General features: G+C 47.4%; 2 protein-coding genes and 1 pseudogene across 2 annotated transcripts; 1 reads left to right on the forward strand and 2 right to left on the reverse strand.

The window, feature by feature from the left end:
• The first annotated feature begins 4,878 nt into the window (after positions 1-4,878).
• Positions 4,879-21,321, forward strand: LOC140372704 (uncharacterized). Its single transcript, XM_072459806.1, has 5 exons — positions 4,879-4,986; positions 16,931-17,337; positions 18,948-19,148; positions 20,640-20,769; positions 20,840-21,321. The coding sequence occupies exons 2-5, from the start codon at positions 17,022-17,024 to the stop codon at positions 21,300-21,302; spliced, it is 1,110 nt and encodes a 369-aa protein (XP_072315907.1). The 5' UTR covers positions 4,879-4,986; positions 16,931-17,021; the 3' UTR covers positions 21,303-21,321.
• On the reverse strand, positions 9,831-11,798 carry LOC140372700 (E3 ubiquitin-protein ligase TRIM39-like; annotated as a pseudogene).
• Positions 21,322-23,035: 1,714 nt separating the features above from the next.
• On the reverse strand, positions 23,036-26,026 carry nat9 (N-acetyltransferase 9). The gene is made up of 6 exons (XM_072459802.1): positions 25,881-26,026; positions 24,652-24,761; positions 23,952-24,089; positions 23,775-23,834; positions 23,600-23,694; positions 23,036-23,505 (listed from the first exon to the last, which is right to left on the reverse strand). The coding sequence occupies exons 1-6, from the start codon at positions 25,955-25,957 to the stop codon at positions 23,347-23,349; spliced, it is 639 nt and encodes a 212-aa protein (XP_072315903.1). The 5' UTR covers positions 25,958-26,026; the 3' UTR covers positions 23,036-23,346.
• Positions 26,027-26,120: the final 94 nt, after the last annotated feature.

Raw genomic sequence — 26,120 nt, forward strand, 5'->3', positions numbered from 1 at the left:
AGGAGGTGTAGAGAGGTGTAGAGGAGGTGTGGAGGAGGTGTAGAGGAGGTGTAGAGGAGGTGTGGAGGAGGTGTGGAGGAGGTGTAGAGGAGGTGTAGAGGAGGTGTGGAGGAGGTGTGGAGGAGGTGTAGAGAGGTGTAGAGGAGGTGTGGAGGAGGTGTGGAGGAGGTGTAGAGGAGGTGTAGAGGAGGTGTGGAGGAGGTGTGGAGGAGGTGTGGAGGAGGTGTGGAGGAGGTGTAGAGGAGGTGTGGAGGAGGTGCGGAGGAGGTGTAGAGGAGGTGTAGAGGAGGTATGGAGGAGGTGTGGAGGAGGTGTAGAGGAGGTGTAGAGGAGGTGTGGAGGAGGTGTGGAGGAGGTGTAGGAGGAGATGTGGAGGAGGTGTGGAGGAGGTGTGGAGGAGGTGTAGAGGAGGTGTGGAGGAGGTGGGGAGGAGGTGTGGAGGAGGTGTGGAGGAGGTGTGGAGGAGGTGTGGAGGAGGTGTAGAGAGGTGTAGAGGAGGTGTGGAGGAGGTGTGGAGGAGGAGGTGTAGAGAGGTGTAGAGGAGGTGTGGAGGAGGTGTGGAGGAGGTGTAGAGGAGGTGTAGAGGAGGTGTGGAGGAGGTGTGGAGGAGGTGTAGAGGAGGTGTAGAGGAGGTGTGGAGGAGGTGTGGAGGAGGTGTAGAGGAGGTGTAGAGGAGGTGTGGAGGAGGTGTGGAGGAGGTGTAGAGGAGGTGTAGAGGAGGTGTAGAGGAGGTGTGGAGGAGGTGTGGAGGAGGTGTAGAGAGGTGTAGAGGAGGTGTGGAGGAGGTGTGGAGGAGGTGTGGAGGAGGTGTAGAGGAGGTGTGGAGGAGGTGGGAGGAGGTGTGGAGGAGGTGTGGAGGAGGTGTAGAGGAGGTGTGGAGGAGGTGTAGAGAGGTGTAGAGGAGGTGTGGAGGAGGTGTGGAGGAGGTGTAGAGGAGGTGTAGAGGAGGTGTGGAGGAGGTGTGGAGGAGGTGTAGAGAGGTGTAGAGGAGGTGTGGAGAGGTGTGGAGGAGGTGTGGAGGAGGTGTGGAGGAGGTGTAGAGAGGTGTAGAGGAGGTGTGGAGGAGGTGTGGAGGAGGTGTAGAGAGGTGTAGAGGAGGTGTGGAGGAGGTGTGGAGGAGGTGTAGAGGAGGTGTAGAGGAGGTGTGGAGGAGGTGTGGAGGAGGTGTAGAGGAGGTGTAGAGGAGGTGTGGAGGAGGTGTGGAGGAGGTGTAGAGGAGGTGTAGAGGAGGTGTGGAGGAGGTGCGGAGGAGGTGTAGAGGAGGTGTAGAGGAGGTGTAGAGGAGGTGTGGAGGAGGTGTGGAGGAGGTGTAGAGAGGTGTAGAGGAGGTGTGGAGGAGGTGTGGAGGAGGTGTAGAGGAGGTGTGGAGGAGGTGCGGAGGAGGTGTGGAGGAGGTGTGGAGGAGGTGTAGAGGAGGTGTGGAGGAGGTGTAGAGAGGTGTAGAGGAGGTGTGGAGGAGGTGTGGAGGAGGTGTAAAGGAGGTGTAGAGGAGGTGTGGAGGAGGTGTGGAGGAGGTGTAGAGAGGTGTAGAGGAGGTGTGGAGGAGGTGTGGAGGAGGTGTAGAGGAGGTGTAGAGGAGGTGTGGAGGAGGTGTGGAGGAGGTGTAGAGGAGGTGTGGAGGAGGTGCGGAGGAGGTGTGGAGGAGGTGTGGAGGAGGTGCGGAGGAGGTGTGGAGGAGGTGTGGAGGAGGTGCGGAGGAGGTGCGGAGGAGGTGTGGAGGAGGTGTAGAGGAGGTGTGGAGGAGGTGTGGAGGAGGTGTGGAGGAGGTGCGGAGGAGGTGTGGAGGAGGTGCGGAGGAGATGCGGAGGAGGTGTGGAGGAGGTGCGGAGGAGGTGTGGAGGAGGTGTGGAGGAGGTGTGGAGGAGGTGCGGAGGAGATGCGGAGGAGGTGTGGAGGAGGTGTAGAGGAGGTGTGGAGGAGGTGCGGAGGAGGTGTGGAGGAGGTGTGGAGGAGGTGCGGAGGAGGTGCGGAGGAGGTGTGGAGGAGGTGTAGAGGAGGTGTGGAGGAGGTGTGGAGGAGGTGTGGAGGAGGTGCGGAGGAGGTGTGGAGGAGGTGCGGAGGAGATGCGGAGGAGGTGTGGAGGAGGTGCGGAGGAGGTGTGGAGGAGGTGCGGAGGAGGTGTGGAGGAGGTGTGGAGGAGGTGTGGAGGAGGTGCGGAGGACAGAAGTCTCACACAGTAAACATTTGTCCAAAAGCGTCAAACAAATAAAGCCGTTTATTATCGTCAAATGTTTTTTCAGCGTCTGATGTTTCTATAGCAACTGTTTCATCTTAATATAATCTACATATATTATTATCTATTATATATTAAACTTATATTATACTTATATTAAACTTATATAAAACTTATATTAAACTTATATTATACTTATATTAAACTTATATTATACTTATATTAAACTTATATTATACTTATATTAAACTTATATTAAACTTACATTAAACTTATATTAAACTTATATTAAACTTATATTAAACTTATATCATACTTATATTAAACTTATATTAAACTTATATTAAACTTATATTAAACTTATATTATACTTATATTAAACTTATATTATACTTATATTAAACTTACATTATACTTATATCATACTTATATTAAACTTATATTAAACTTATATTATACTTATATTAAACTTACATTATACTTATATCATACTTATATTAAACTTATATTAAACTTATATTAAACTTATATTAAACTTATATTAAACTTATATTAAACTTACATTATACTTATATCATACTTATATTAAACTTATATTAAACTTATATTAAACTTATATTAAACTTATATTAAACTTATATTAAACTTACATTATACTTATATCATACTTATATTAAACTTATATTAAACTTATATTAAACTTATATTAAACTTATATTAAACTTATATTAAACTTACATTATACTTATATTATACTTACATTATACTTATATCATACTTATATTAAACTTATATTTAACTTACATTAAACTTATATCATACTTATATTAAACTTATATTAAACTTATATTATACTTATATTAAACTTACATTATACTTATATCATACTTATATTAAACTTATATTAAACTTATATTATACTTACATTATACTTATATCATACTTATATTAAACTTATATTAAACTTATATTAAACTTACATTATACTTATATCATACTTATATTATACTTATATCATACTTATATTAAACTTATATTAAACTTATATTAAACTTATATTAAACTTATATTAAACTTATATTAAACTTACATTATACTTATATTATACTTACATTATACTTATATCATACTTATATTAAACTTATATCATACTTATATTATACTTATATTAAACTTATATTAAACTTATATTAAACTTACATTATACTTATATTATACTTACATTATACTTATATCATACTTATATTAAACTTATATTAAACTTATATTATACTTATATTAAACTTACATTATACTTATATCATACTTATATTAAACTTATATTAAACTTATATTATACTTACATTATACTTATATCATACTTATATTAAACTTATATTAAACTTATATTAAACTTATATTAAACTTATATCATACTTATATTAAACTTATATTAAACTTATATTAAACTTATATTATACTTACATTATACTTATATCATACTTATATTAAACTTATATTAAACTTATATTATACTTACATTATACTTATATCATACTTATATTAAACTTATATCATACTTATATTAAACTTATATTAAACTTATATTAAACTTATATTAAACTTATATTATACTTACATTATACTTATATCATACTTATATTAAACTTATATTAAACTTATATTATACTTACATTATACTTATATTAAACTTATATTAAACTTATATTAAACTTATATTAAACTTATATCATACTTATATTAAACTTATATTAAACTTATATTAAACTTATATTATACTTACATTATACTTATATCATACTTATATTAAACTTATATTAAACTTATATTATACTTACATCATACTTATATTAAACTTATATTAAACTTATATTATACTTACATTATACTTATATCATACTTATATTAAACTTATATTAAACTTATATTATACTTACATTATACTTATATCATACTTATATTAAACTTATATCATACTTATATTAAACTTATATTAAACTTATATTAAACTTATATTAAACTTATATTATACTTACATTATACTTATATCATACTTATATTATACTTATATTAAACTTATATTAAACTTATATTAAACTTATATTATACTTACATTATACTTATATCATACTTATATTAAACTTATATTAAACTTATATTAAACTTACATTAAACTTATATTAAACTTATATTAAACTTATATCATACTTATATTAAACTTATATTAAACTTATATTAAACTTATATTAAACTTATATTAAACTTATATTAAACTTATATTAAACTTATATCATACTTATATTAAACTTATATTAAACTTATATTAAACTTATATTAAACTTATATTATACTTACATTAAACTTATATTTAACTTATATTAAACTTATATTAAACTTATATTATACTTACATTATACTTATATCATACTTATATTAAACTTATATCATACTTATATTAAACTTATATTATACTTACATTATACTTATATCATACTTATATAATCACATCATTATTGCGTTTAAACTCGTTTCCGGCTTTGATTTCCCGCTCTTTGTCATATTTCGGTATTAAACTCATGCAGTGAGCTTGACCCGCCCTCTTCGCGTTACTGGCGGACACTTCCACCAATTGTCGCGCCGCTTTTGCTGACCGACGCCCGCCGCAGCCAATCGCCTCCGTCACCGGCGCTGCGGGGGCGGGGCTTGCTGCGGGCTGATTCGTAACCCGCTGGAGCCGCAGAGAAGCAGACGGAACATGGCGCGGACCGTTCCAGGATCAGCCCCGGTGTGAACGCTCCAGACGCGGCGCTGCGGTGAGTTCCGCGCGGGCCCGGCACGACCCCCGCGCCGCGCCCGCGGTAAAGACGCGTTTTTTAATCAAGAAGTGATGTTTTACACGTGGTTTTTTCACGTTAATCCCGCGCGGTCTGATGCAGCTTCAGAGCCGCCGCCATTTTGTATTTGACCAATAAAATGTGCAGTTTTTGTGAAGTATTTTTCTTCAACTTTTTTGTTTTTTTTGAACGGAGCAGTGCATATGTTTTGTTTGAGTTTTGACTCTATCATTAGTGGCACTGCAAATATGAACGTTTGTCTAATTCTGACTTAGTTTGGCGATTTTGATCAGTTTGACTTCCTTTAAGTTGCGTCGTACGGTATTATTGTAACTGTGGTGTCGTTTCTGTGGCGTTTGGCTGGTGTTTACAGTCTGGTTGCTATGGTAACGGCTGTGGAATCACCTCTACCTGTGTCATATTTGTGCTCGTGTCCAACCAGGAAGTACATTATAGACTTTACACAAGCGATCGAACAAACGGGCCAAATGTTGTGTCAAATCTGAAATATAATTATATATTAATAATATAATTATGTTCAGTGAGTTTTAGTCAAATGTGTGTTTAAACTGTCACGTGGACTTTAATCTGAATAAGATTGACAAGTCGACTAAAGTTGTATTTGATCATCGTGATGGTGGAATTATTAAATAAAAATGTCAAAATGTATAAATAATACACTTAATTGGTGATTACTCTCATCTAGAAGCCTTCAGTCGCCATATTTTAAACTTTACTTGATTATAAGTATATTTAATAAGTGTCAATGTACAATAGAAATACTCGTTCGACTCGACGACTACTAAAATAATCATTAGTAGAGTTATAATTCCTAATCAAAAAGCTAAATCTTAACAATAGTAATAAATCACCACCATCATCATCATCATAAAGGGGTTTGTGATCTGACCTGAGTCCTGGAGACGTACACGTCCTGCAGAGATCGCCTTCTCAGCAGAGGGCGCTGTAGTCTCTGTTTGACCCTGGCTGTGGCTCCAGCGTATCACACGATGATGGAAGAGGGGATGTAGGAGGTGATGGAGGAGGTGATGAGGAGGTGATGGAGGAGGTGATGAAGGAGGAGATGGAGGAGGTGATGGAGGAGGTGATGAGGAGGTGATGGAAGAGGTGACGGAAGAGGAGATGGAGGAGGTGATGGAGGAGGTGACGGAGGAGGAGATGGAGGAGGTGATGGAGGAGGTGATGGAAGAGGAGATGGAGGAGGTGATGAAGGAGGTGATGGAGAAGATGGAGGAGGTGATGGAGGAGGTGATGGAAGAGGTGATGGAGGAGGTGATGTAGGAGGTGATGGAGGAGGTGATGAAGGAGGAGATGAGGAGGTGATGAGGAGGTGATGGAGGAGGTGATGGAGGAGGTGATGAAGGAGGAGATGAGGAGGTGACGGAAGAGGTGATGTAGGAGGTGATGTAGGAGGTGATGGAGGAGGTGATGAGGAGGTGATGAGGAGGTGATGGAAGAGGTGATGTAGGAGGTGATGTAGGAGGTGATGGAGGAGGGGATGTAGGAGGTGATGGAGGAGGTGATGAGGAGGTGATGAGGAGGTGACGGAAGAGGTGATGTAGGAGGTGATGGAGGAGGTGATGGAGGAGGTGATGGAGGAGGTGATGAAGGAGGAGATGGAGGAGGTGATGGAGGAGGTGATGAGGAGGTGATGGAAGAGGTGACGGAAGAGGAGATGGAGGAGGTGATGGAGGAGGTGACGGAGGAGGAGATGGAGGAGGTGATGGAGGAGGTGATGGAAGAGGAGATGGAGGAGGTGATGAAGGAGGTGATGGAGAAGATGGAGGAGGTGATGGAGGAGGTGATGGAAGAGGTGATGGAGGAGGTGATGTAGGAAGTGATGGAGGAGGTGATGTAGGAGGTGATGGAGGAGGAGATGGAGGAGGTGATGGAGGAGGTGATGAAGGAGGAGATGGAGGAGGTGATGTAGGAGGTGATGGAGGAGGAGATGGAGGAGGTGACGGAAGAGGTGATGGAATAGGAGATGGAGGAGGTGATGGAGGAGGAGGTGATGGAAGAGGAGATGGAGGAGGAGATGGAGGAGGTGATGGAGGAGGTGATGGAAGAGGTGATGGAGGAGGTGATGGAGGAGGTGATGGAGGAGGTGATGGAAGAGGTGATGGAGGAGGAGATGGAGGAGGTGATGGAGGAGGAGATGGAGGAGGTGATGGAGGAGGTGATGGAAGAGGAGATGGAGGAGGTGATGGAGGAGGTGATGGAGGAGGTGATGGAGGAGGTGATGGAGGAGGAGATGGAGGAGGTGATGGAAGAGGTGATGGAGGAGATGGAGGAGGTGATGGAAGAGGTGATGGAGGAGGAGATGGAGGAGGTGATGGAAGAGGTGATGGAGGAGGAGATGGAGGAGGTGATGGAGGAGGAGATGGAGGAGGTGATGGAGGAGGAGATGGAGGAGGTGATGGAGGAGGTGATGGAGGAGGTGATGGAGGAGGTGATGGAGGAGGTGAGGATGGACTTGATGAAGGTCGTGTAGAACTGCACCAGCAATTTTATGACCGGTCACAGAGGCTGCAGGTGTGCAGTAGCACGCAGGGAATGATTGACATGTGGGAGAACTAAGATAAGATAAGTTAATCCTTTAATGTCACACAAGGGGACATGTGGTTGTTCCAGTAGAAACAGGAGGAAAGGACAGATTATAGGACGTTTCAAACACACTCTTAATAAAACTCTTATGTACTACTGGCCACGCCCCCAGGAAATGAGACACAAAAATGTGCGACAAAAATCCTCTATTATTCATTTAAAGATTCAGTGTGAATACATAAATACCTCAATAAATAAAATAAACAAATGTCATGTTTTCTACAGAAATAAGACATTTTCTGTGTCACAACGGCCCAAACGTCTCATATTTGGGACGTTTACATGAGACAAATGGACAGAGCAGTTTAAACGTCTTCATTTTGTCCACATTTTAGACACAAATACATTTAGTGTGAAACTGGCTTCATGTCTTGGACTTGAGTGGGATAAATGAGGCTCACAACCAGTGGCGGCTGGTGGTACAAAATATAGGGGGCGCTATTTGACATGAGCGTGTTTTTGTATTTTTTGAATGTTCAAAATTGAATATTTAACATTGACTGTATGAATACATATTTTAAATCCACATTTACAACTGAATTGATGAAGTAAACACACTTTATTTCCACTTTTGTTCATGATAAAACTATGACTTAGAGGCAGATTCCATTTGTGAGAAAATACATTTGTTATAAAATTACATTTTACACTTTATAAAATATCAGATTGAAAAGAACAAATCAAACATCTCAGTGACACTGTCACTTATAGAAGTATAAGTATAGTATATCACTATAACTGTCACTTATAGAAGTATAAGTATAGTATATCACTATAACTGTCACTTATAGAAGTATAAGTATAGTATATCACTATAACTGTCACTTATAGAAGTATAAGTATAGTATATCACTATAACTGTCACTTATAGAAGTATAAGTATAGTATATCACTATAACTGTCACTTATAGAAGTATAAGTATAGTATATAGACTACACATTACAACATGAAGAGGAAATAAAAACACAAACAGTTGTTGGTGATAAAACAGCTTCAGTGACATTAGTGAGTCTGAACTACATGTGGAACATTTACATTTTTATATTTCATCATCACGAACATTATTGCTGTTGGAAAGCATATTTTTATCAATAGAAGTTCAGCGATACTTAACACTTAGCGTTAGCCTTATGCAAGTAATAAACTAAAAAAAACACTCCTTTAGTGTGTTTGTTGTCATGGTAACGGAGCACGGAGTTTGACAGACACATGTCTCGTCTCGGATTGATATGAAATCAGCTCATTCTGAGTCGTGTTTGGACGTACCTTTAGTCTCAGACTCTGTAGATGCAGTTTTAACACGTAAACACAGAAAACACGGCGAGTGGCACTTCCGCGCGCGGCGCGCACACGTCTGTGTCACTAGTGTAAAAAGCGTAGCTCCATGACGTAAACACTACGTTCAAAAGGGCGCTCCAGATAACGCCCATCACTTGCTATTTTCTTATGGCGAAAGCCACAGTGACGTAGTCACTTTTAATTGTGATTTGATTGGCTTAAAAATCCCCATTGCTTTTCTCTGGGCGCTTTTCAAACCGTCCCACGGGAACAAAAGTGACGCAGGCTGCGCAGCAGACCGCACGGGGCGCAAACAAAGTATACATCTATATCTATTTATAGATACATATGTGGATATATATTATTATTATTTTACACATTTACACTAATAAGAATATAAGATATTTTTGAATAAATTATATTGTTTTTAGACCCCAAAAAAATGTACGCAGTTGGCAGATTGACCGAGGGGGCGGCGCCCCAGCGCCCTTAATGGACCAGCCGCCGAGGAGCATGTCTCTGTGGGAGGAGCATGTCTCTGTAGGAGGAGCATGTCTCTGTGGGAGGAGCATGTCTCTGTGGGAGGAGCATGTCTGTGGGAGGAGCATGTCTCTGTGGGAGGAGCATGTCTCTGTGGGAGGAGCATGTCTCTGTGGGAGGAGCATGTCTCTGTGGGAGGAGCATGTCTCTGTAGGAGGAGCATGTCTCTGTGGGAGGAGCATGTCTCTGTGGGAGGAGCATGTCCCAGACAAATCTGTGGATCAAGTGGATTCAATGGAAGAAGAAAAGACTGGACACGTCAAAGGTCAAAGGTTAAATGTCCAGAGAGAAAACTGAACAGAAAGAAAAAAACATCTGTTTCACTTTAAGAAGATTTTACACATTGAGAATTATTAAAGAATCAGATTTATTGATATTTTGTTTGATCAAAGCCGAGACTTGAACCCAAAACCCTCTCACAGGAGGTCACCATGAACAGGATTATAATAAACATTCAGACATTTCAAAAGAACTGAAACAATAAAGAGAAGAACTTTGTACTTTCAGTCCAAAATGGAGTGAAAAGTATCCACAGTTACATTTGACTGAAGTTCAGAACTTTTCTTCTTGTTCTTAGTCACTTTGACCTCTGAAAGTCTCCACTGCAGTGAGGACCAGAGGAGCAGAGTTTGAACCTCCAGCATTTAAACCGGGACAGAAAAATGGAAACAGTTTCTCTCTGAAGCAGCAGCCGCTGAAGGAGAAGAGAAGATCTGCAGAATCGGCATCATAAAAGGAGACCAGACCCTCACCATAGTCCACAAACACCCCGACCTTCTGAGGAGCTCGCTGCAGAGGCAGAAGGACAGAAGGAACTGTACAAGCCAAGTACTTATCTTTGTTTCTCAACCTGATGCACCAGAATCCATTTTTAGGACTCAGATAGACCTCTCCCTTCCTGTTGATGGACTCTTGGGCCACTCCTAAATCCCAATCTGACCTGAACCTCAAAGTAAAACCTGCCTGAGGAGAAACTCTGCTTTCCCAGAACACAAGGCCAAGGATCAAACCTCAGAGGAGAATCTGGGAGCTTCTTCTTCACATCAGTGTGATGAACCTGTTTGAGATCTTCAGACAGAACGAGCCTTGGAGCTGCAGTGTCTGGATCCAGACGTCCACCACAAACTGCTTCACTCTCAGTAGTTCTAATCTTGAAGACACTTCAGAGAGATGTTTCTCCAGCTCAGACAGAGCCCGGGCTGCACTGCCCTCACACGTCTCCGGCTCAAAGCTCAGGCTGCTCCACTCCTTCAGCCCAGCAGGGGGCGTAAGTGCAGGGCAGTTCTGTAGAAAGTGGAGGGGGTCTTGAGAGCGTGAGAGCCGCTCCTCCTCAGTGCTGCTCTTCTCCAGCTCACAGATCTCCTGTTCCAGCTGCTGCACCAGCTCCTGGGCTCGTTTGTGGCTCTGGCTCTGCTTCTCCTGCAGCTCCTCTAAGAACCGGTCCTGAAGGCTCTGAACAGACTGCATGAGATCAGTGAAGGCCTGCAGCCCCACAGCCCTCTCTCTGTGGACCTCTGTGTCACTGAGCTCCACACAGCCCTGGATCTCCTGGACCTTCAGCCTCATGTCCTCCACCATGTGCTGGCTCTGAGCCTGAGTGTGCAGCAGAGATGACCTCCTAGGCTCACACGCCTCCTCCAGAGACAACAGCTCATGGTTCTTGTGCTCTAGAACAGAGCACATCATGCACACTATCTTCTCATCAGTTCCACAGAAGAGCTCCAGGGGGCGCTGGTGTTTGGGACACACCCTGTCTTCCAAGTTCTCCACAGGCTCCATCAGCTGGTGTCTTTTCAGCCCAGAGACTGTGAGATGAGGCTGGAGGTGGGTCTTACAGAACGAGGACAGACAGACCAGGCAGGACTTCAGGGCCTTCAGCTTGGGCTCAGAGCAGTGGTCACACTGGACCTCTCTAAAGGTCAACATCTCGTCCATAGAAATGCTCTTGTTCCTGTCCAGTTTAACCTCTGAAACCAGCTCTCGCAGCAGTGTGTTGACTCTGAGCTCAGGTCTGCTGTGGAAGACTTCTTTACACAGAGGACATGTGCAGGGCCCCTCAGGGGCCCAGGCCTCACTGATGCAGCGTTTGCAGAAGTTGTGTCCACATGGAGTGGACACTGGCTCAGAGAACACATCCAGACAGATGGAGCACTGGAAGGTCTCCTCAGAGCTCCTTTCACTTGTGGAGGACATCTCTGAAACACAAGGTCAACATCAGTTACTCTAAAATGAGTCTTTTCCATCAGAAAAGTCAAACTCCAGGAGGAAAAGTGAAACCTGCTCACACAGACTGACCTGTGTCTCTGAACTGGGTTCTTCACATGAATCAGTCTGAGAAGCCTCTGACCCAAAGCCTCTGGACGTTAAAACAATGCTTCATTCTGATTGGTGGAAGCGTCACAACAGCAGAAGAAGCAGAAACATCTAAATCAGTGGTTCTTAACCTTGGTTAACCTCAGGGGTTCAGCAGAGGTGAAAACACACATCAGACTCGTGATTCGTGCTGCAGGGAATTTGGTGCTCAGTTGTTGACTTGGGACTGTCGTGATGTACGTCTTGTGATTTCTTTCTTAATATTTTAGACTGAATCAAAGCCCATCTTTCTGGGCAACGTCTTTGTCCCAGCTGCACCTAAAAAGGCCAAAAGATCCAGGAAAATTTGCCCCAGAGTCTCTCCTTTTTTGCCTAAGTCTTAACTCCAGCCTGGCCCCTAAAGGGCCAAAAGGAATAGGGAACAGGCCCCAGAGGTTACCCTGAATCTCAGCCCTCCTTTTAGGCTTAAGTCTTGACACCAGCCTGGTCCCAAAGGTCAGCCTCTGGGGTCATTTCCCTTGTCCTTTTCTATAACTACTATAATATAATATATTTGCGAGCGATCCTTTTGGAGGAGGCTGGGCATCAAAATGAAGAAAAGTAACTTTGTTGTGAAAATGAGCTGAGAGTGGCACTTGCTCAGGTGAAGCGTCTGGTCTGTGCAGCAGAAGTCACTCATGCACCAAATATTCATCATGTTTTTGTTTTTGTATGAAAATGTTGTTCTTTGAACAGTGATGTTGATGCACGGTTCATTTTGTGCACCAGTAAAATATATAGCTATGTTTTGAATGCTGTGGCCCCGCCCCCATGCATGACCATGACCACCCACATTTAAAACAAAATATTTTGTGGGTTGTCTGGTTCATGCATGGGGGCACAGAATGTGATTTATTTTTCCAATTAAGGGTGTGGTGAAAGCGCATATGAAACTGGTGGTGTTCAGTACCTCCAAAAAGGTTAAGAACCACTTAAACGTTTGAACTTTCATGACGGAATTTCTGCAAACAATCACCAAGAAAAGATGAAACAGAAGAGAGTTTGTCTTTTTCAAAAGGTGGATCTCTATTCACTCGTGCACAGTAAATAACCACTGTCCCTGACAAATGTTTCTGTCCCTCACCCCCAGAACAATGACACTACACATGCTTTTAAAGGCAGTGACATCAACTGACATCTACATCATCATATTCAAATCAGCTCCAAAAGAGATCAAACAATCATCACGGATGCAACGATTTGAGCAATCTCATTTTGGAGGTGACTTGACCCTCAGTCATGTCCTGACCCTCAGTCATGTCCTGACCCTCAGTCATGTCCTGACCCTCAGACATGTCCTGACCCTCAGTCATGTCCTGACCCTCAGACATGTCCTGACCCTCAGTCATGTCCTGACCCTCAGTCATGTCCTGACCCTCAGTCCATGTCCTGACCCTCAGACATGTCCTGACCCTCAGTCATGTCCTGACCCTCAGACATGTCCTGACCCTCAGACATGTCCTGACCCTCAGTCATGTCCTGACCCTCAGACATGTCCTGACCCTCAGTCATGTCCTGACCCTCAGTCATGTCCTGACCCTCAGACATGTCCTGACCCTCAGACATGTCCTGACCCTCAGTCCATATCCTGACTCTCAGACATGTCCTGACCCTCAGTCATGTCCTGACCCTCAGTCCATATCCTGACTCTCAGACATGTCCTGACCCTCAGTCATGTCCTGACCCTCAGTCCATGTCCTGACCCTCAGACATGTCCTGACCCTCAGACATGTCCTGACCCTCAGTCATGTCCTGACCCTCAGACATGTCCTGACCCTCAGTCATGTCCTGACCCTCAGACATGTCCTGACCCTCAGACATGTCCTGACCCTCAGTCATGTCCTGACCCTCAGTCATGTCCTGACCCTCAGTCCATATCCTGACTCTCAGACATGTCCTGACCCTCAGTCCATGTCCTGACCCTCAGTCATGTCCTGACCCTCAGTCCATATCCTGAGCCTCAGACATGTCCTGACCCTCAGTCCATGTCCTGACCCTCAGTCCATGTCCTGACTCTCAGACATGTCCTGACCCTCAGACATGTCCTGACCCTCAGACATGTCCTGACCCTCAGTCATGTCCTGACCCTCAGACATGTCCTGACCCTCAGTCATGTCCTGACCCTCAGTCATGTCCTGACCCTCAGTCCATGTCCTGACTCTCAGACATGTCCTGACCCTCAGTCATGTCCTGACCCTCAGTCATGTCCTGACCCTCAGTCCATATCCTGACTCTCAGACATGTCCTGACCCTCAGACATGTCCTGACCCTCAGTCCATGTCCTGACCCTCAGACATGTCCTGACCCTCAGTCATGTCCTGACCCTCAGTCATGTCCTGACCCTCAGACATGTCCTGACCCTCAGACATGTCCTGACCCTCAGTCATGTCCTGACCCTCAGACATGTCCTGACCCTCAGTCATGTCCTGACCCTCAGTCATGTCCTGACCCTCAGTCATGTCCTGACTCTCAGACATGTCCTGACCCTCAGTCCATGTCCTGACTCTCAGACATGTCCTGACCCTCAGACATGTCCTGACCCTCAGACATGTCCTGACCCTCAGTCATGTCCTGACCCTCAGTCCATGTCCTGACCCTCAGACCATGTCCTGACCCTCAGTCCATGTCCTGACTCTCAGTCATGTCCTGACCCTCAGACATGTCCTGACCCTCAGTCCATGTCCTGACCCTCAGTCCATGTCCTGACCCTCAGACATGTCCTGACCCTCAGACATGTCCTGACCCTCAGACATGTCCTGACCCTCAGTCATGTCCTGACCCTCAGTCATGTCCTGACCCTCAGACATGTCCTGACCCTCAGTCATGTCCTGACCCTCAGTCATGTCCTGACCCTCAGTCCATGTCCTGACTGTCAGACATGTCCTGACCCTCAGTCCATGTCCTGACTCTCAGTCATGTCCTGACCCTCAGACATGTCCTGACCCTCAGTCCATGTCCTGACCCTCAGTCCATGTCCTGACCCTCAGACCATGTCCTGACCCTCAGACATGTCCTGACCCTCAGACATGTCCTGACCCTCAGTCATGTCCTGACCCTCAGACATGTCCTGACCCTCAGACATGTCCTGACCCTCAGACATGTCCTGACCCTCAGTCCATGTCCTGACCCTCAGACATGTCCTGACCCTCAGACATGTCCTGACCCTCAGACATGTCCTGACCCTCAGTCCATGTCCTGACCCTCAGACATGTCCTCACTTTCACTTCCACAGAAATGACATTTATTGCAGTTTCTTTTGATATTTGACAAACTAATGTTGAGTTGAATGAAAGAAGTGGTGACATAAAGAGCAGGATTGACAGCAGCAGCAGAAGTTTTCTCTTTAGTGGTTTTAAATAAGAATAAGAGAGAATGACAGTGTAAGTGTGTGAAGCAGATCATGAAAAGAGTGGTGGAGCCTTTTGGAGAAGCACAGATACTTATACAATGGTGTGATAAACGGTCTCTGGAGGACGGGAGAGACCGTGTAGCGTTCATCAGTGAAGTGGCCAAGAGCATCTTTGAAGACAGCGCCACCAACTGGGGTCGCATGGCCAGCCTGATCTCATGTGGGGCCGATATGTGCCAGTGTCTGAAGACAAACGGAAGAGAAAAGTGTGTGGAGCAAGTGGGCCAAGAAACCTCCTGGAACCTTCTGTGGCAGCATCGAGAGTGTCTCGCCCGGAACAATGCACGGGACGACTTTGTGTCCCATCCAGAGTCATCAGTGATGAACACTCTTCTGGTCGGATTCGCTGGTGTTGGTGCAACGCTGGCCATGTTGATCCGGTGAATGTGACCGACTTTTATTTATCTTCTTTTGACATCAAGATGGGAATGAGAGCGATGTTTTACAAACTTTGCAAGAGCACAAAGTCGGACTCCTCGTTATGTTGGAGACATTTTAAGTTGTATTTAATTTAACAAAGTTTAATTTTCTAATAAATGTACATACAAGTAATAAATGTTTACCTGAAATCTGCTTACTTTACTTTACTTTACTTTACATCCATGCAAAGACGGGGACATTCATTGCGTCTCGTGTCGCAGGAGGAAGTGGTTTGCGTGATTGGAGCCTGGAGTTCTGTCACTTTTAACCTGGAGGATTGAGCTTGGCCCTGGACACTTCAAATGCAGTTCTAGAACAACATAATTAATCCAAGAAAAACACATTTTAAAGAAAGATAATATGATAGTTATCTCAGTTTGTTTTAAATGTGGGTGGTCATGGTCATGCATGGGGGCGGGGCCACAGCATTCAAAACATAGCTATATATTTTACTGGTGCACAAAATGAACCGTGCATCAACATCACTGTTCAAAGAACAACATTTTCATACAAAAACAAAAACATGATGAATATTTGGTGCATGAGTGACTTCTGCTGCACAGACCAGACGCTTCACCTGAGCAAGTGCCACTCTCAGCTCATTTTCACAACAAAGTTACTTTTCTTCATTTTGATGCCCAGCCTCCTCCAAAAGGATCGCTCGCAAATATATTATATTATAGTAGTTATAGAAAAGGACAAGGGAAATGACCCCAGAGGCTGACCTTTGGGACCAGGCTGGTGTCAAGACTTAAGCCTAAAAGGAGGGCTGAGATTCAGGGTAACCTCTGGGGCCTGTTCCCTATTCCTTTTGGCCCTTTAGGGGCCAGGCTGGAGTTAAGACTTAGGCAAAAAAGGAGAGACTCTGGGGCAAATTTTCCTGGATCTTTTGGCCTTTTTAGGTGCAGCTGGGACAAAGACGTTGCCCAGAAAGATGGGCTTTGATTCAGTCTAAAATATTAAGAAAGAAATCACAAGACGTACATCACGACAGTCCCAAGTCAACAACTGAGCACCAAATTCCCTGCAGCACGAATCACGAGTCTGATGTGTGTTTTCACCTCTGCTGAACCCCTGAGGTTCAGAACCCCTGAGGTTCAGAACCTCTGAGGTTCAGAACCTCTGAGGTTCCTGAGGTTCAGAACCCCTGTTCTAGAGAGAGAATTTTCATGAATAAAGTGTATTAATGATGAAAATCACAAAAATAATGACAAATGTTAAAGTCGATTAGTCACGATCGTAGCTCGACTAATTATAATTTCATGCAGGAAACTTAATTATTTCTTGTTTTTTTCCAGAGTCCACTCACTTCTCTCTCGGACGCCACAAAGTCCATTCGAGGCTGACCACAGACGTCCAGAGTTTTCCTGAAGTATTGTGGGTAAAACCATGGATCCCTCTCAGAACGTCGTGGCTCTGAGTCCTCAAGCGAACATGGTCTTCACCGTGGTCAGACCTGTGATGGGGACTGTACCAGTTCCTCCTGAAGAGTCTCCGTCTGTGGCACTGCAGCAGAACCTCCAGACGCCTCAGAGCGCAGACCTGATCCATGACGCCAGCGCACAAGCCCCGCCCCAGGACCCCGGCCCGGATCTGGGTCTGGACCGGGACTTTGGCGCCGCAGACTCGGGGCAGAGCGTGGAGCGTCTGCCTTTCGCTGAAGTGTCGTCGCTCCTGGACCCAAATATGAAAGGCTCCAAAGCCAGTAAGAGCCTCACGTGATGCGGCCCTCAGGCCTCAGACCTTTGACCTTTGGTTTCATTCTTGTCAAAAGTATCAAACACTAATCAACACTAAACCTCATATTGAAACTAGAAACTCATTTGAAGTCGACTTCAGAGTCGTGGAGGATTTCTAAACGTGAGACAAAAGGCTCAGACCTGAAGCTAGCACCGTTAGCATCAGCTGAACGTGGAGGAGGCGTTTGAGCGTCCGTATGATCCCAGGAGCTCGTTATCGGGGGCTTTAGGCCCCTGGTCAGGTCTCCAGAGAAAACAGGTCCTAAGTGACGGGTCAGACCAAGAAGGTTCAGACGTGTCATGAGCAGTGGTTTTGTTCAAGCTGCAGCCGGAAGACAGACTCCTCACACAGTCGTGATGAGACGCGTTCTGGGCTGTGATTGGACGGACTCTGACTACGTTTACGTGGCGCTCGTCTCGTCTCATGTGGCGCTCGTCTCGTCTCACGTGGCGCTCGTCTCGTCTCACGTGGCGCTCGTCTCGTCTCACGTGGCGCTCGTCTCGTCTCACGTGGCGCTCGTCTCGTCTCACGTGGCGCTCGTCTCGTCTCACGTGGCGCTCGTCTCGTCTCACGTGGCGCTCGTCTCGTCTCACGTGGCGCTCGTCTCGTCTCACGTGGCGCTCGTCTCGTCTCACGTGGCGCTCGTCTCGTCTCTCACGTGGCGCTCGTCTCGTCTCATGTGGCGCTCGTCCTCTTCTTTCACGTGGTGCTCGTCTCGTCTCTCACGTGGCACTCGTCTCTCACGTGGCACTCGTCTCGTCTCACGTGGCGCTCGTCTCGTCTCACGTGGCACTCGTCTCTTCTGACGTGGCACTCGTCTCGTCTCTCACGTGGCGCTCTTCTCGTCTCACGTGGCACTCGTCTCGTCTCTCACGTGGCGCTCGTCTCGTCTCTCACGTGGCGCTCGTCTCGTCTCTCACGTGGCGCTCGTCTCTCACGTGGCGCTCGTCTCGTCTCACGTGGCGCTTGTCTCTCATGTGGCGCTCGTCTCTTCTCTCACGTGGCGCTTGTCTCGTCTCTCACGTGGCGCTTGTCTCGTCTCTCACGTGGCGCTTGTCTCTTCTCTCACGTGGCGCTCGTCTCGTCTCTCACGTGGCGCTCGTCTCGTCTCTCACGTGGCGCTCGTCTCGTCTCTCACGTGGCGCTCGTCTCTCACGTGGCGCTCGTCTCTTCTCTCACGTGGCGCTCGTCTCTTCTCTCACGTGGCGCTCGTCTCGTCTCTCACGTGGCGCTCGTCTCTTCTCTCACGTGGCGCTCGTCTCTTCTCTCACGTGGCGCTCGTCTCGTCTCTCACGTGGCGCTCGTCTCGTCTATCACGTGGCGCTCGTCTCACGTGGCGCTCGTCTCGTCTCTCACGTGGCTCTCGTCTCTCACGTGGCGCTCGTCTCGTCTCTCACGTGGCGCTCGTCTCGTCTCTCACGTGGCGCTCGTCTCTTCTCTCACGTGGCGCTCGTCTCGTCTCTCACGTGGCGCTCGTCTCGTCTCTCACGTGGCGCTCGTCTCGTCTCTCACGTGGCGCTCGTCTCGTCTCTCACGTGGCGCTCGTCTCGTCTCTCACGCGGCGCTTGTTTCCAGGGAAGTTCCTGATCTCGTACGATGAGATCCGCCGGCGTCTTCAGCCTCCAGAGAAGATGTCGTTGCGCTCGATCGCCGCCTACACCAGAGTGAGTCGAGGCCCCGCCAGCAAGAAGACTCTGCAGGACTCTCTGAGCGTCCTGGGACTGTCCCCCAGCACCACCACCGCCGTGTCCTCCTCCTTCTCCAAACTCACCGAGGGTAAGAACCAGGAGGCAGGGAACAGGAGGCAGGGAACAGGAGGCAGGGACCAGGAAGTAGGGACCAGAAAGCATGGAACAGGGAGCAGGGAACAGGAAGTATGGACCAGGAAGCATGGAACAGGAAGCAGGGACCAGGAAGTAGGGACCAGAAAGCATGGAACAGGGAGCAGGGAACAGGAAGTATGGACCAGGAAGCATGGAACAGGAAGCAGGGACCAGGAAGTAGGGACCAGAAAGCATGGAACAGGGAGCAGGGAACAGGAAGTATGGAACAGGAAGCAGGGACTAGGAAGTAGGGACCAGAAAGCATGGAACAGGAAGCAGGGACCAGGAAGTAGGGACCAGAAAGCATGGAACAGGAAGCAGGGACCAGAAAGCATGGAACAGGGAGCAGGGAACAGGAAGTACGGACCAGGAAGCATGGAACAGGAAGCAGGGACCAGGAAGTATGGAACAGGAAGCAGGGACCAGGAAGTAGGGACCAGAAAGCATGGAACAGGAAGCAGGGAACAGGAAGTATGGTCCAGGAACCATGGAACAGGAAGCAGGGACCAGGAAGTAGGGACCAGGAAGTAGGGACCAGAAAGCATGGAACAGGAAGCAGGAACCACGAAGTAGGGACCAGAAAGCATGGAACAGGGAGCAGGGAACAGGAAGTATGGTCCAGGAAGCATGGAACAGGAAGCAGGGACCAGGAAGTAGGGACCAGAAAGCATGGAACAGGGAGCAGGGAACAGGAAGTATGGAACAGGAAGCAGGGACTAGGAAGTAGGGACCAGAAAGCATGGAACAGGAAGCAGGGACCAGGAAGTAGGGACCAGAAAGCATGGAACAGGAAGCAGGGAACAGGAAGTACGGACCAGGAAGCATGGAACAGGAAGCAGGGACCAGGAAGTAGGGAACAGGAAGCAGGGACCAGGAATTAGGGACCAGGAATTAGAGAACAGGAAGTAGGGACCAGGAAGTAGGGAACAGGAAGCATGGAACAGGAAGCAGGGACCAGGAAGTAAGGAACAGGAAGTATGGATCAGGAAGTAGGGACCAGGAGGCAGGGACTGTCTTGATATGTGTAACTGTATTACATGCCACCACTGGATGTCGCTAATGAGTCATGGTGTCTGAGTGGCTTTATAAGAAGCACAGAATAAGAGACACTTCCTCTGTAACATCCGACATGACAACTTTGAAATAAAAGGCTTGAGCAGTAGCTCAATTGTTCACTAAACGACGTCTCGTTACTAAGATGAACAACACAGGGACCAGGAAGTAGGGAAAAGGACTAGACCAGGACCAGGACAGGACCAGGACAGGACCAGGACAGGACCAGGACTGGACCAGGACCAGGACAGGACCAGGACAGGACCAGGACAGGACCAGGACCAGGACCAGGACCAGGACAGGACCAGGACAGGACCAGGACCAGGACAGGACCAGGACCAGGACCAGGACCAGGACCAGGACTGCTCTTGAAGATAAGGTTGTGTTGCAGGCGACACCAGAGCTCTGTGTGACGACATGAAGGATTTCAGCCACGACTACGTCCAGTACCACAACGTGGCCCAACAGCTGATCCCACGGGTCAACACGGTCCAGCACTGGTCCAAGATCATCGAGACCAAGTAATGCTCCGGGACCGGTTTAGACCCGGTTTAGACCTGGTTTAGGGCCTCATCTCCTTCTCTGTGGCAGAAACCACCTGGAGGACATACGGCGCGTCCTCCAAGACCCCGCCCACAGCCACGCCTTCGACAGCGTCACCCACGGCCTCGGCCTGGGCATGGTCCACGTGGTCCTGGACATGGTCTCGTCCGTGATCCAGCACCAGATCCGGATCCTCTCCGGCTCCTCCAACGTGGGCTCGGACCTCGCCGGCGACGCCGGCCTGGCCCCGCCCAGACGAAACCGCAAACGCCACCGCAAGTGTCACCACGGCGACGAGCAGAGCCAGAGGACGGCGAAGGAGGCGGTGCTGAAGGCGAAGGGCGGCGGCAGAGGGAGGAAGAAGGCGAGACCAGACGAGGAACAGACGACGAGCCAAACGGTCCCGGAGCAGCAGCCAGGGGGCGGTAACGTGCTGCTGGTCGCCGTGGGATACGAAGCCGTGAACAACGAACTAAATCCCAACGCTAACGACGGAGTCACGCAGAGCTGACCAGTCACCCAGTGAGGTCACAAAGAGACCAGTGAGGGGCGGGGCTACAGAGAGCGTATGTGAGGGGCGGGGCTACAGAGAGCGTATGTGAGGGGCGGGGCTAAAACGAGTGTGTGTGAGGGGCGGGGCTAAAGCTAGTGTGTGTGAGGGGCGGGGCTAAAGTGAGCGTGTGTGAGGGGCGGGGCTAAAGCGAGTGTGTGTGAGGGGCGGGGCTAAAGCGAGCGTGTGTGAGGGGCGGGGCAAAAGAGTGTGTGTGAGGGGCGTGGCTAAAGTGAGCGTGCACAGGAACAGTTTTGCCTCATGTCTTTGACTTCTCTGCAAAGCCTCTACGCTGCGTTTGAACCTGTCAGGAGTTAGACCCTGTCGGGCGTTAGACCCTGTCGGGCGTTAGACCCTGTCGGGCGTTAGACCCTGTCGGGCGTTAGACCCTGTCGGGAGGATTCATGGACTAAACGTTTATTTCCTTGTGTAAAGTTATTCTGGAACATTCACACTTTTTGAAAGAAAAACTGAGTCACAAATGTTTCTTTGTCATTAATTTGGTTTTAATTGACATCAAAACCACGCCCCCATCATACAGAACACACCCCCTTTCACAGACCACGCCCCCATCATACAGAACACACCCCCTTTCACAGACCACGCCCCCATCATACAGAACACACCCCCTTTCACAGACCACGCCCCCATCATACAGAACACACCCCCTTTCACAGACCACGCCCCCATCATACAGAACACACCCCCTTTCACAGACCACGCCCCCATCATACAGAACACACCCCCTTTCACAGACCACGCCCCCATCATACAGAACACACCCCCTTTCACAGACCACGCCCCCATCATACAGAACACACCCCCTTTCACAGACCACGCCCCCATCATACAGAACACACCCCCTTTCACAGACCACGCCCCCATCATACAGAACACACCCCCTTTCACAGACCACGCCCCCATCATACAGAACACACCCCCTTTCACAGACCACGCCCCCATCATACAGAACACACCCCCTTTCACAGACCACGCCCCCATCATACAGAACACGCCCCCATCATACAGACCACGCCCCCATCATACAGAACACACCCTTTCACAGACCACGCCCCCATCATACAGACCACGCCCCCATCATACAGAACACACCCCCTTTCACAGACCACGCCCCCATCATACAGACCACGCCCCCATCATACAGAACACACCCCCTTTCACAGACCACGCCCCCATCATACAGAACACACCCCCTTTCACAGACCACGCCCCCATCATACAGACCACACCCCCTTTCACAGACCACGCCCCCATCATACAGACCACGCCCCCATCATACAGAACACACCCCCTTTCACAGACCACGCCCCCATCATACAGACCACGCCCCCATCATACAGAACACACCCCCTTTCACAGACCACGCCCCCATCATACAGACCACGCCCCCATCATACAGAACACACCCCCTTTCACAGACCACGCCCCCATCATACAGAACACACTCCCTTTCACAGACCACGCCCCCATCATACAGAACACACCCCCTTTCACAGACCACGCCCCCATCATACAGAACACACTCCCTTTCACAGACCACGCCCCCATCATACAGAACACACCCCCTTTTCACACAGACCACGCCCCCATCATACAGACCACGCCCCCATCATACAGAACACACCCCCTTTTCACACAGACCACGCCCCCATCATACAGAACACACCCCCTTTTCACACAGACCACGCCCCCATCATACAGAACACACCCCCTTTTCACACAGACCACGCCCCCTCGTCATGCAGAGTGAGATTTACATAAACATGAGCCGACGATCAGAGGGCGGGGCATCAGCAGATCAAAGGCTTTATGACTAAAGTGACCGCCATAAACAACAACAACAACAACAGAGTCTAATATTTAGAATGACCCGGGTCAGACTCGGATCATTTGGATCGTTCTTTCAGTTTCTGTAAAGTTCTGTAAAGAGCAAACCACGTCTTCAGATACATCCTGTCCCGGTCCTGTCCCGGTCCAGATGGTTCTAGTCCCGGTCCGGCCCCTGGTCCTGGTCCCGCGTCTTGCAGCTCTCTCTGTAGTCCCGCTCCTGGACCTGTGAAGTCTGGTCCAGGATCCAGGTCTGGAGCAAGGGCTCCACGTTGAGCTCCAGCGTCGTCTCCTTGAACACGTCGCACGAGGAAACCTGAAATGTGGTTCACCAGGAACATTCAGTGTGTTGAGTCCGGGTCAAATGTGGGACATGATGATGACCCAGAGGTGATGTGAAGCTGCTTCACCTGGAGGAAGTGAAGCTTCTGGAACAGGGCGCGGCTCGCAGCGTTCTCCAAACCAATTTTCACCTGGAACTTTTTGATCCCGAGTTTGGAGATTCCTGAAAAGAACGGACGCTTTTTAGATCACGACAACAACAACAACAACAACAAAGAAACAAACACATTCTGGATTTCTCACCGAAGCTCATCATCATCATCGACACTTCAGTCCCGAAGCCTTTCCCTCTGAACCTGGGCTCTGAAACAAACAAACAAAAACAAACAAATAAACAAACAAACACACACTCCCTCCCTCCTTCTGTTTAAAGGTCACACTTTGTCCCGTTTGTGTAGACACTGCCCTTTGACCTCTGACCTGCGATCATGACCTCCAGCTCGGCCAGGCTGCGGTCACTGGGGTCGGTCAGAAACAGGTTCACGTCTCCCATCATGCACTGCTCCTCCTGCACGCCGGCGTTCCACTGCGCACGGTCCAACACGATGAACGTCAGCTCTGAGAGGAAAGAGAGAACGTCAGGAGAGAACGTCAGCACAGAGGAAAGAGAACATCAGGGGAGAACGTCAGCACTGAGATGAAAGAGAGAACGTCAGGAGAGAACGTCAGTACTGAGGAAAGAGAACGTCAGGAGAGAACGTCAGTACTGAGGAAAGAGAACGTCAGGAGAGAACGTCAGCACTGAGGGGAAAGAGAGAACGTCAGGAGAGAACGTCAGCACAGAGGAAAGAGAGAACATCAGGGGAGAACGTCAGCACTGAGATGAAAGAGAGAACGTCAGGAGAGAACGTCAGCACAGAGGAAAGAGAACATCAGGGGAGAACGTCAGCACTGAGATGAAAGAGAGAACGTCAGGAGAGAACGTCAGCACAGAGGAAAGAGAACATCAGGGGAGAACGTCAGCACTGAGGGGAAAGAGAACGGCAGGAGAGAACGTCAGCACTGAGGGGAAAGAGAGAACGTCAGAGGAAAGAGAACGCCAGAGGAAAGAGAGAATGTCAGAGGAAAGAGAGAACGCCATAGTTCAGCGTGCAGAGAGGGGCGTGGCCGTGGCTCTTACTGTCGGCGTCCTGGTTCCAGCTCCTCTGCATGTCGTACTCCTGCTCCAGGGTCAGCGGCTCAGAGGCGGTCAGCGACTGCAGCTCCTCGTTCTGCATCCACAGGTGATATCTGCCACACACGACAAGCACTCAGCGTCCAGCAGGGGCACTACTGAGGCTGGACACTACTGAGGCTGGACCCTACTGAGGCTGGACACTACTGAGGCTGGACACTACTGAGGCTGGACACTGGGACTGACCTTTGACGAGAACGAAACAAACACGTTCAATACTTTGTCCTCAGTTACACATACAATTTACCGTATTATCCAGACTATAAGTCACACCTTTTTAATAATAAGATAAATATATAATAATCAGATAAATATTTAATAATCAGATAAATATATAATAATCAGATAATTAGATGTGATTTCTGGCATATTCACAGAAATCTAGAGTAACTACAATCGACTTTAAAATAACTGTTTCAATCTTTAACATTTTCAGTTTCGTCTTTGCCACATTATTTTGAAATCCGACTGTTCACGAGACGTTTCAGCGGCACAAACAGACGAAGGAACAAAGAGCAGAAAAGTGTCATTTTCGTTGAGTTTGAAGGTGAAAATCTGACAAACACATTTAGGAGTTTTTAAACACAAACTAATCATAGAAACGATTATTGTGCAGGAAAACGTCACGATTGAACGATTCTTCACGATCATTGAGACTGAACAGTGACATCGTTCATTGTGTTACTGTTTAAGTTTAGTAGTTTAAGTTAAATGAGACAAATAAACTGTTATTGACATTTAGGTCTATGTTTTGGACGTTACATTGAGCAAAACAATACTTTATTTTGCTTCTTAAAATGTCACGATTCTAATTATGTTAAAGCCAAAAGAAAAAAGCCCGGACGGAGAAAAATAAGCAAAAATGAGAATAAAAACATCATTAATCTGCATATTTTTCCCTGGCAAATTTGCATGTTTAGAAATAGTAAATTAACGTGTTTTTTGGGGAGTTTTTCTTATTTCCGGTAGATTATTTCTATAATTTCCCTTTTCATCTGTGTTTACCCGGGCACGTGCGTGTTTACCCGGGCACGTGCGTGTTTACCCGGCACGTGCGTGTTTACCCGGCACGTGTTTGGGCACGTGCGTGTTTACCTGGGCACGTGCGTGTTTACCTGGGCACGTGCGTGTTTACCTGGGCACGTGCGTGTTTACCTGGGCACGTGCGTGTTTACCTGGGCACGTGCGCGCGGCGGTACGGCACGAGCACCGCGCGGTTTCCCTCCAAAAGCGTGTTCTCGTTCACGCGCATGTCCCACGCGCTATAGTCCCCCGCAAACCCGCGTGCGCGTCCGTGAAAACCGGAGGGAGCACCGGAAGTAAGGCGCCGCGGCTCGATGTTTACTTCCGGATTCATAAACCCGTCTGCTCTGAGGCTGAAGGAGGCGCCCCCTGCTGGACGCCGCGCTCTTAAA

The sequence above is a fragment of the Eucyclogobius newberryi genome, unplaced genomic scaffold (genome assembly GCF_026437365.1).
Source record: "Eucyclogobius newberryi isolate DKJ021-1_F unplaced genomic scaffold, fEucNew1.0.hap1 SCAF_277, whole genome shotgun sequence".
Taxonomy (NCBI): Eukaryota; Metazoa; Chordata; class Actinopteri; order Gobiiformes; family Gobiidae; genus Eucyclogobius; species Eucyclogobius newberryi.

Excerpts from the sequence above, each read along its gene's own strand:
- LOC140372704 (XM_072459806.1), top strand. The coding sequence starts at position 17,022 with ATGGATCCCTCTCAGAACGTCGTGGCTCTGAGTCCTCAAGCGAACATG. Across the intron at positions 17,338-18,947 it reads TATGAAAGGCTCCAAAGCCA|GGAAGTTCCTGATCTCGTAC; the intron begins GTAAGAGCCTCA and ends GCTTGTTTCCAG. Across the intron at positions 19,149-20,639 it reads CTTCTCCAAACTCACCGAGG|GCGACACCAGAGCTCTGTGT; the intron begins GTAAGAACCAGG and ends GTTGTGTTGCAG.
- nat9 (XM_072459802.1), bottom strand. The coding sequence starts at position 25,957 with ATGCGCGTGAACGAGAACACGCTTTTGGAGGGAAACCGCGCGGTGCTC. Across the intron at positions 24,762-25,880 it reads CGCCGCGCGCACGTGCCCAG|ATATCACCTGTGGATGCAGA; the intron begins GTAAACACGCAC and ends CGTGTGTGGCAG. Across the intron at positions 23,506-23,599 it reads AGAAGCTTCACTTCCTCCAG|GTTTCCTCGTGCGACGTGTT; the intron begins GTGAAGCAGCTT and ends ACCACATTTCAG.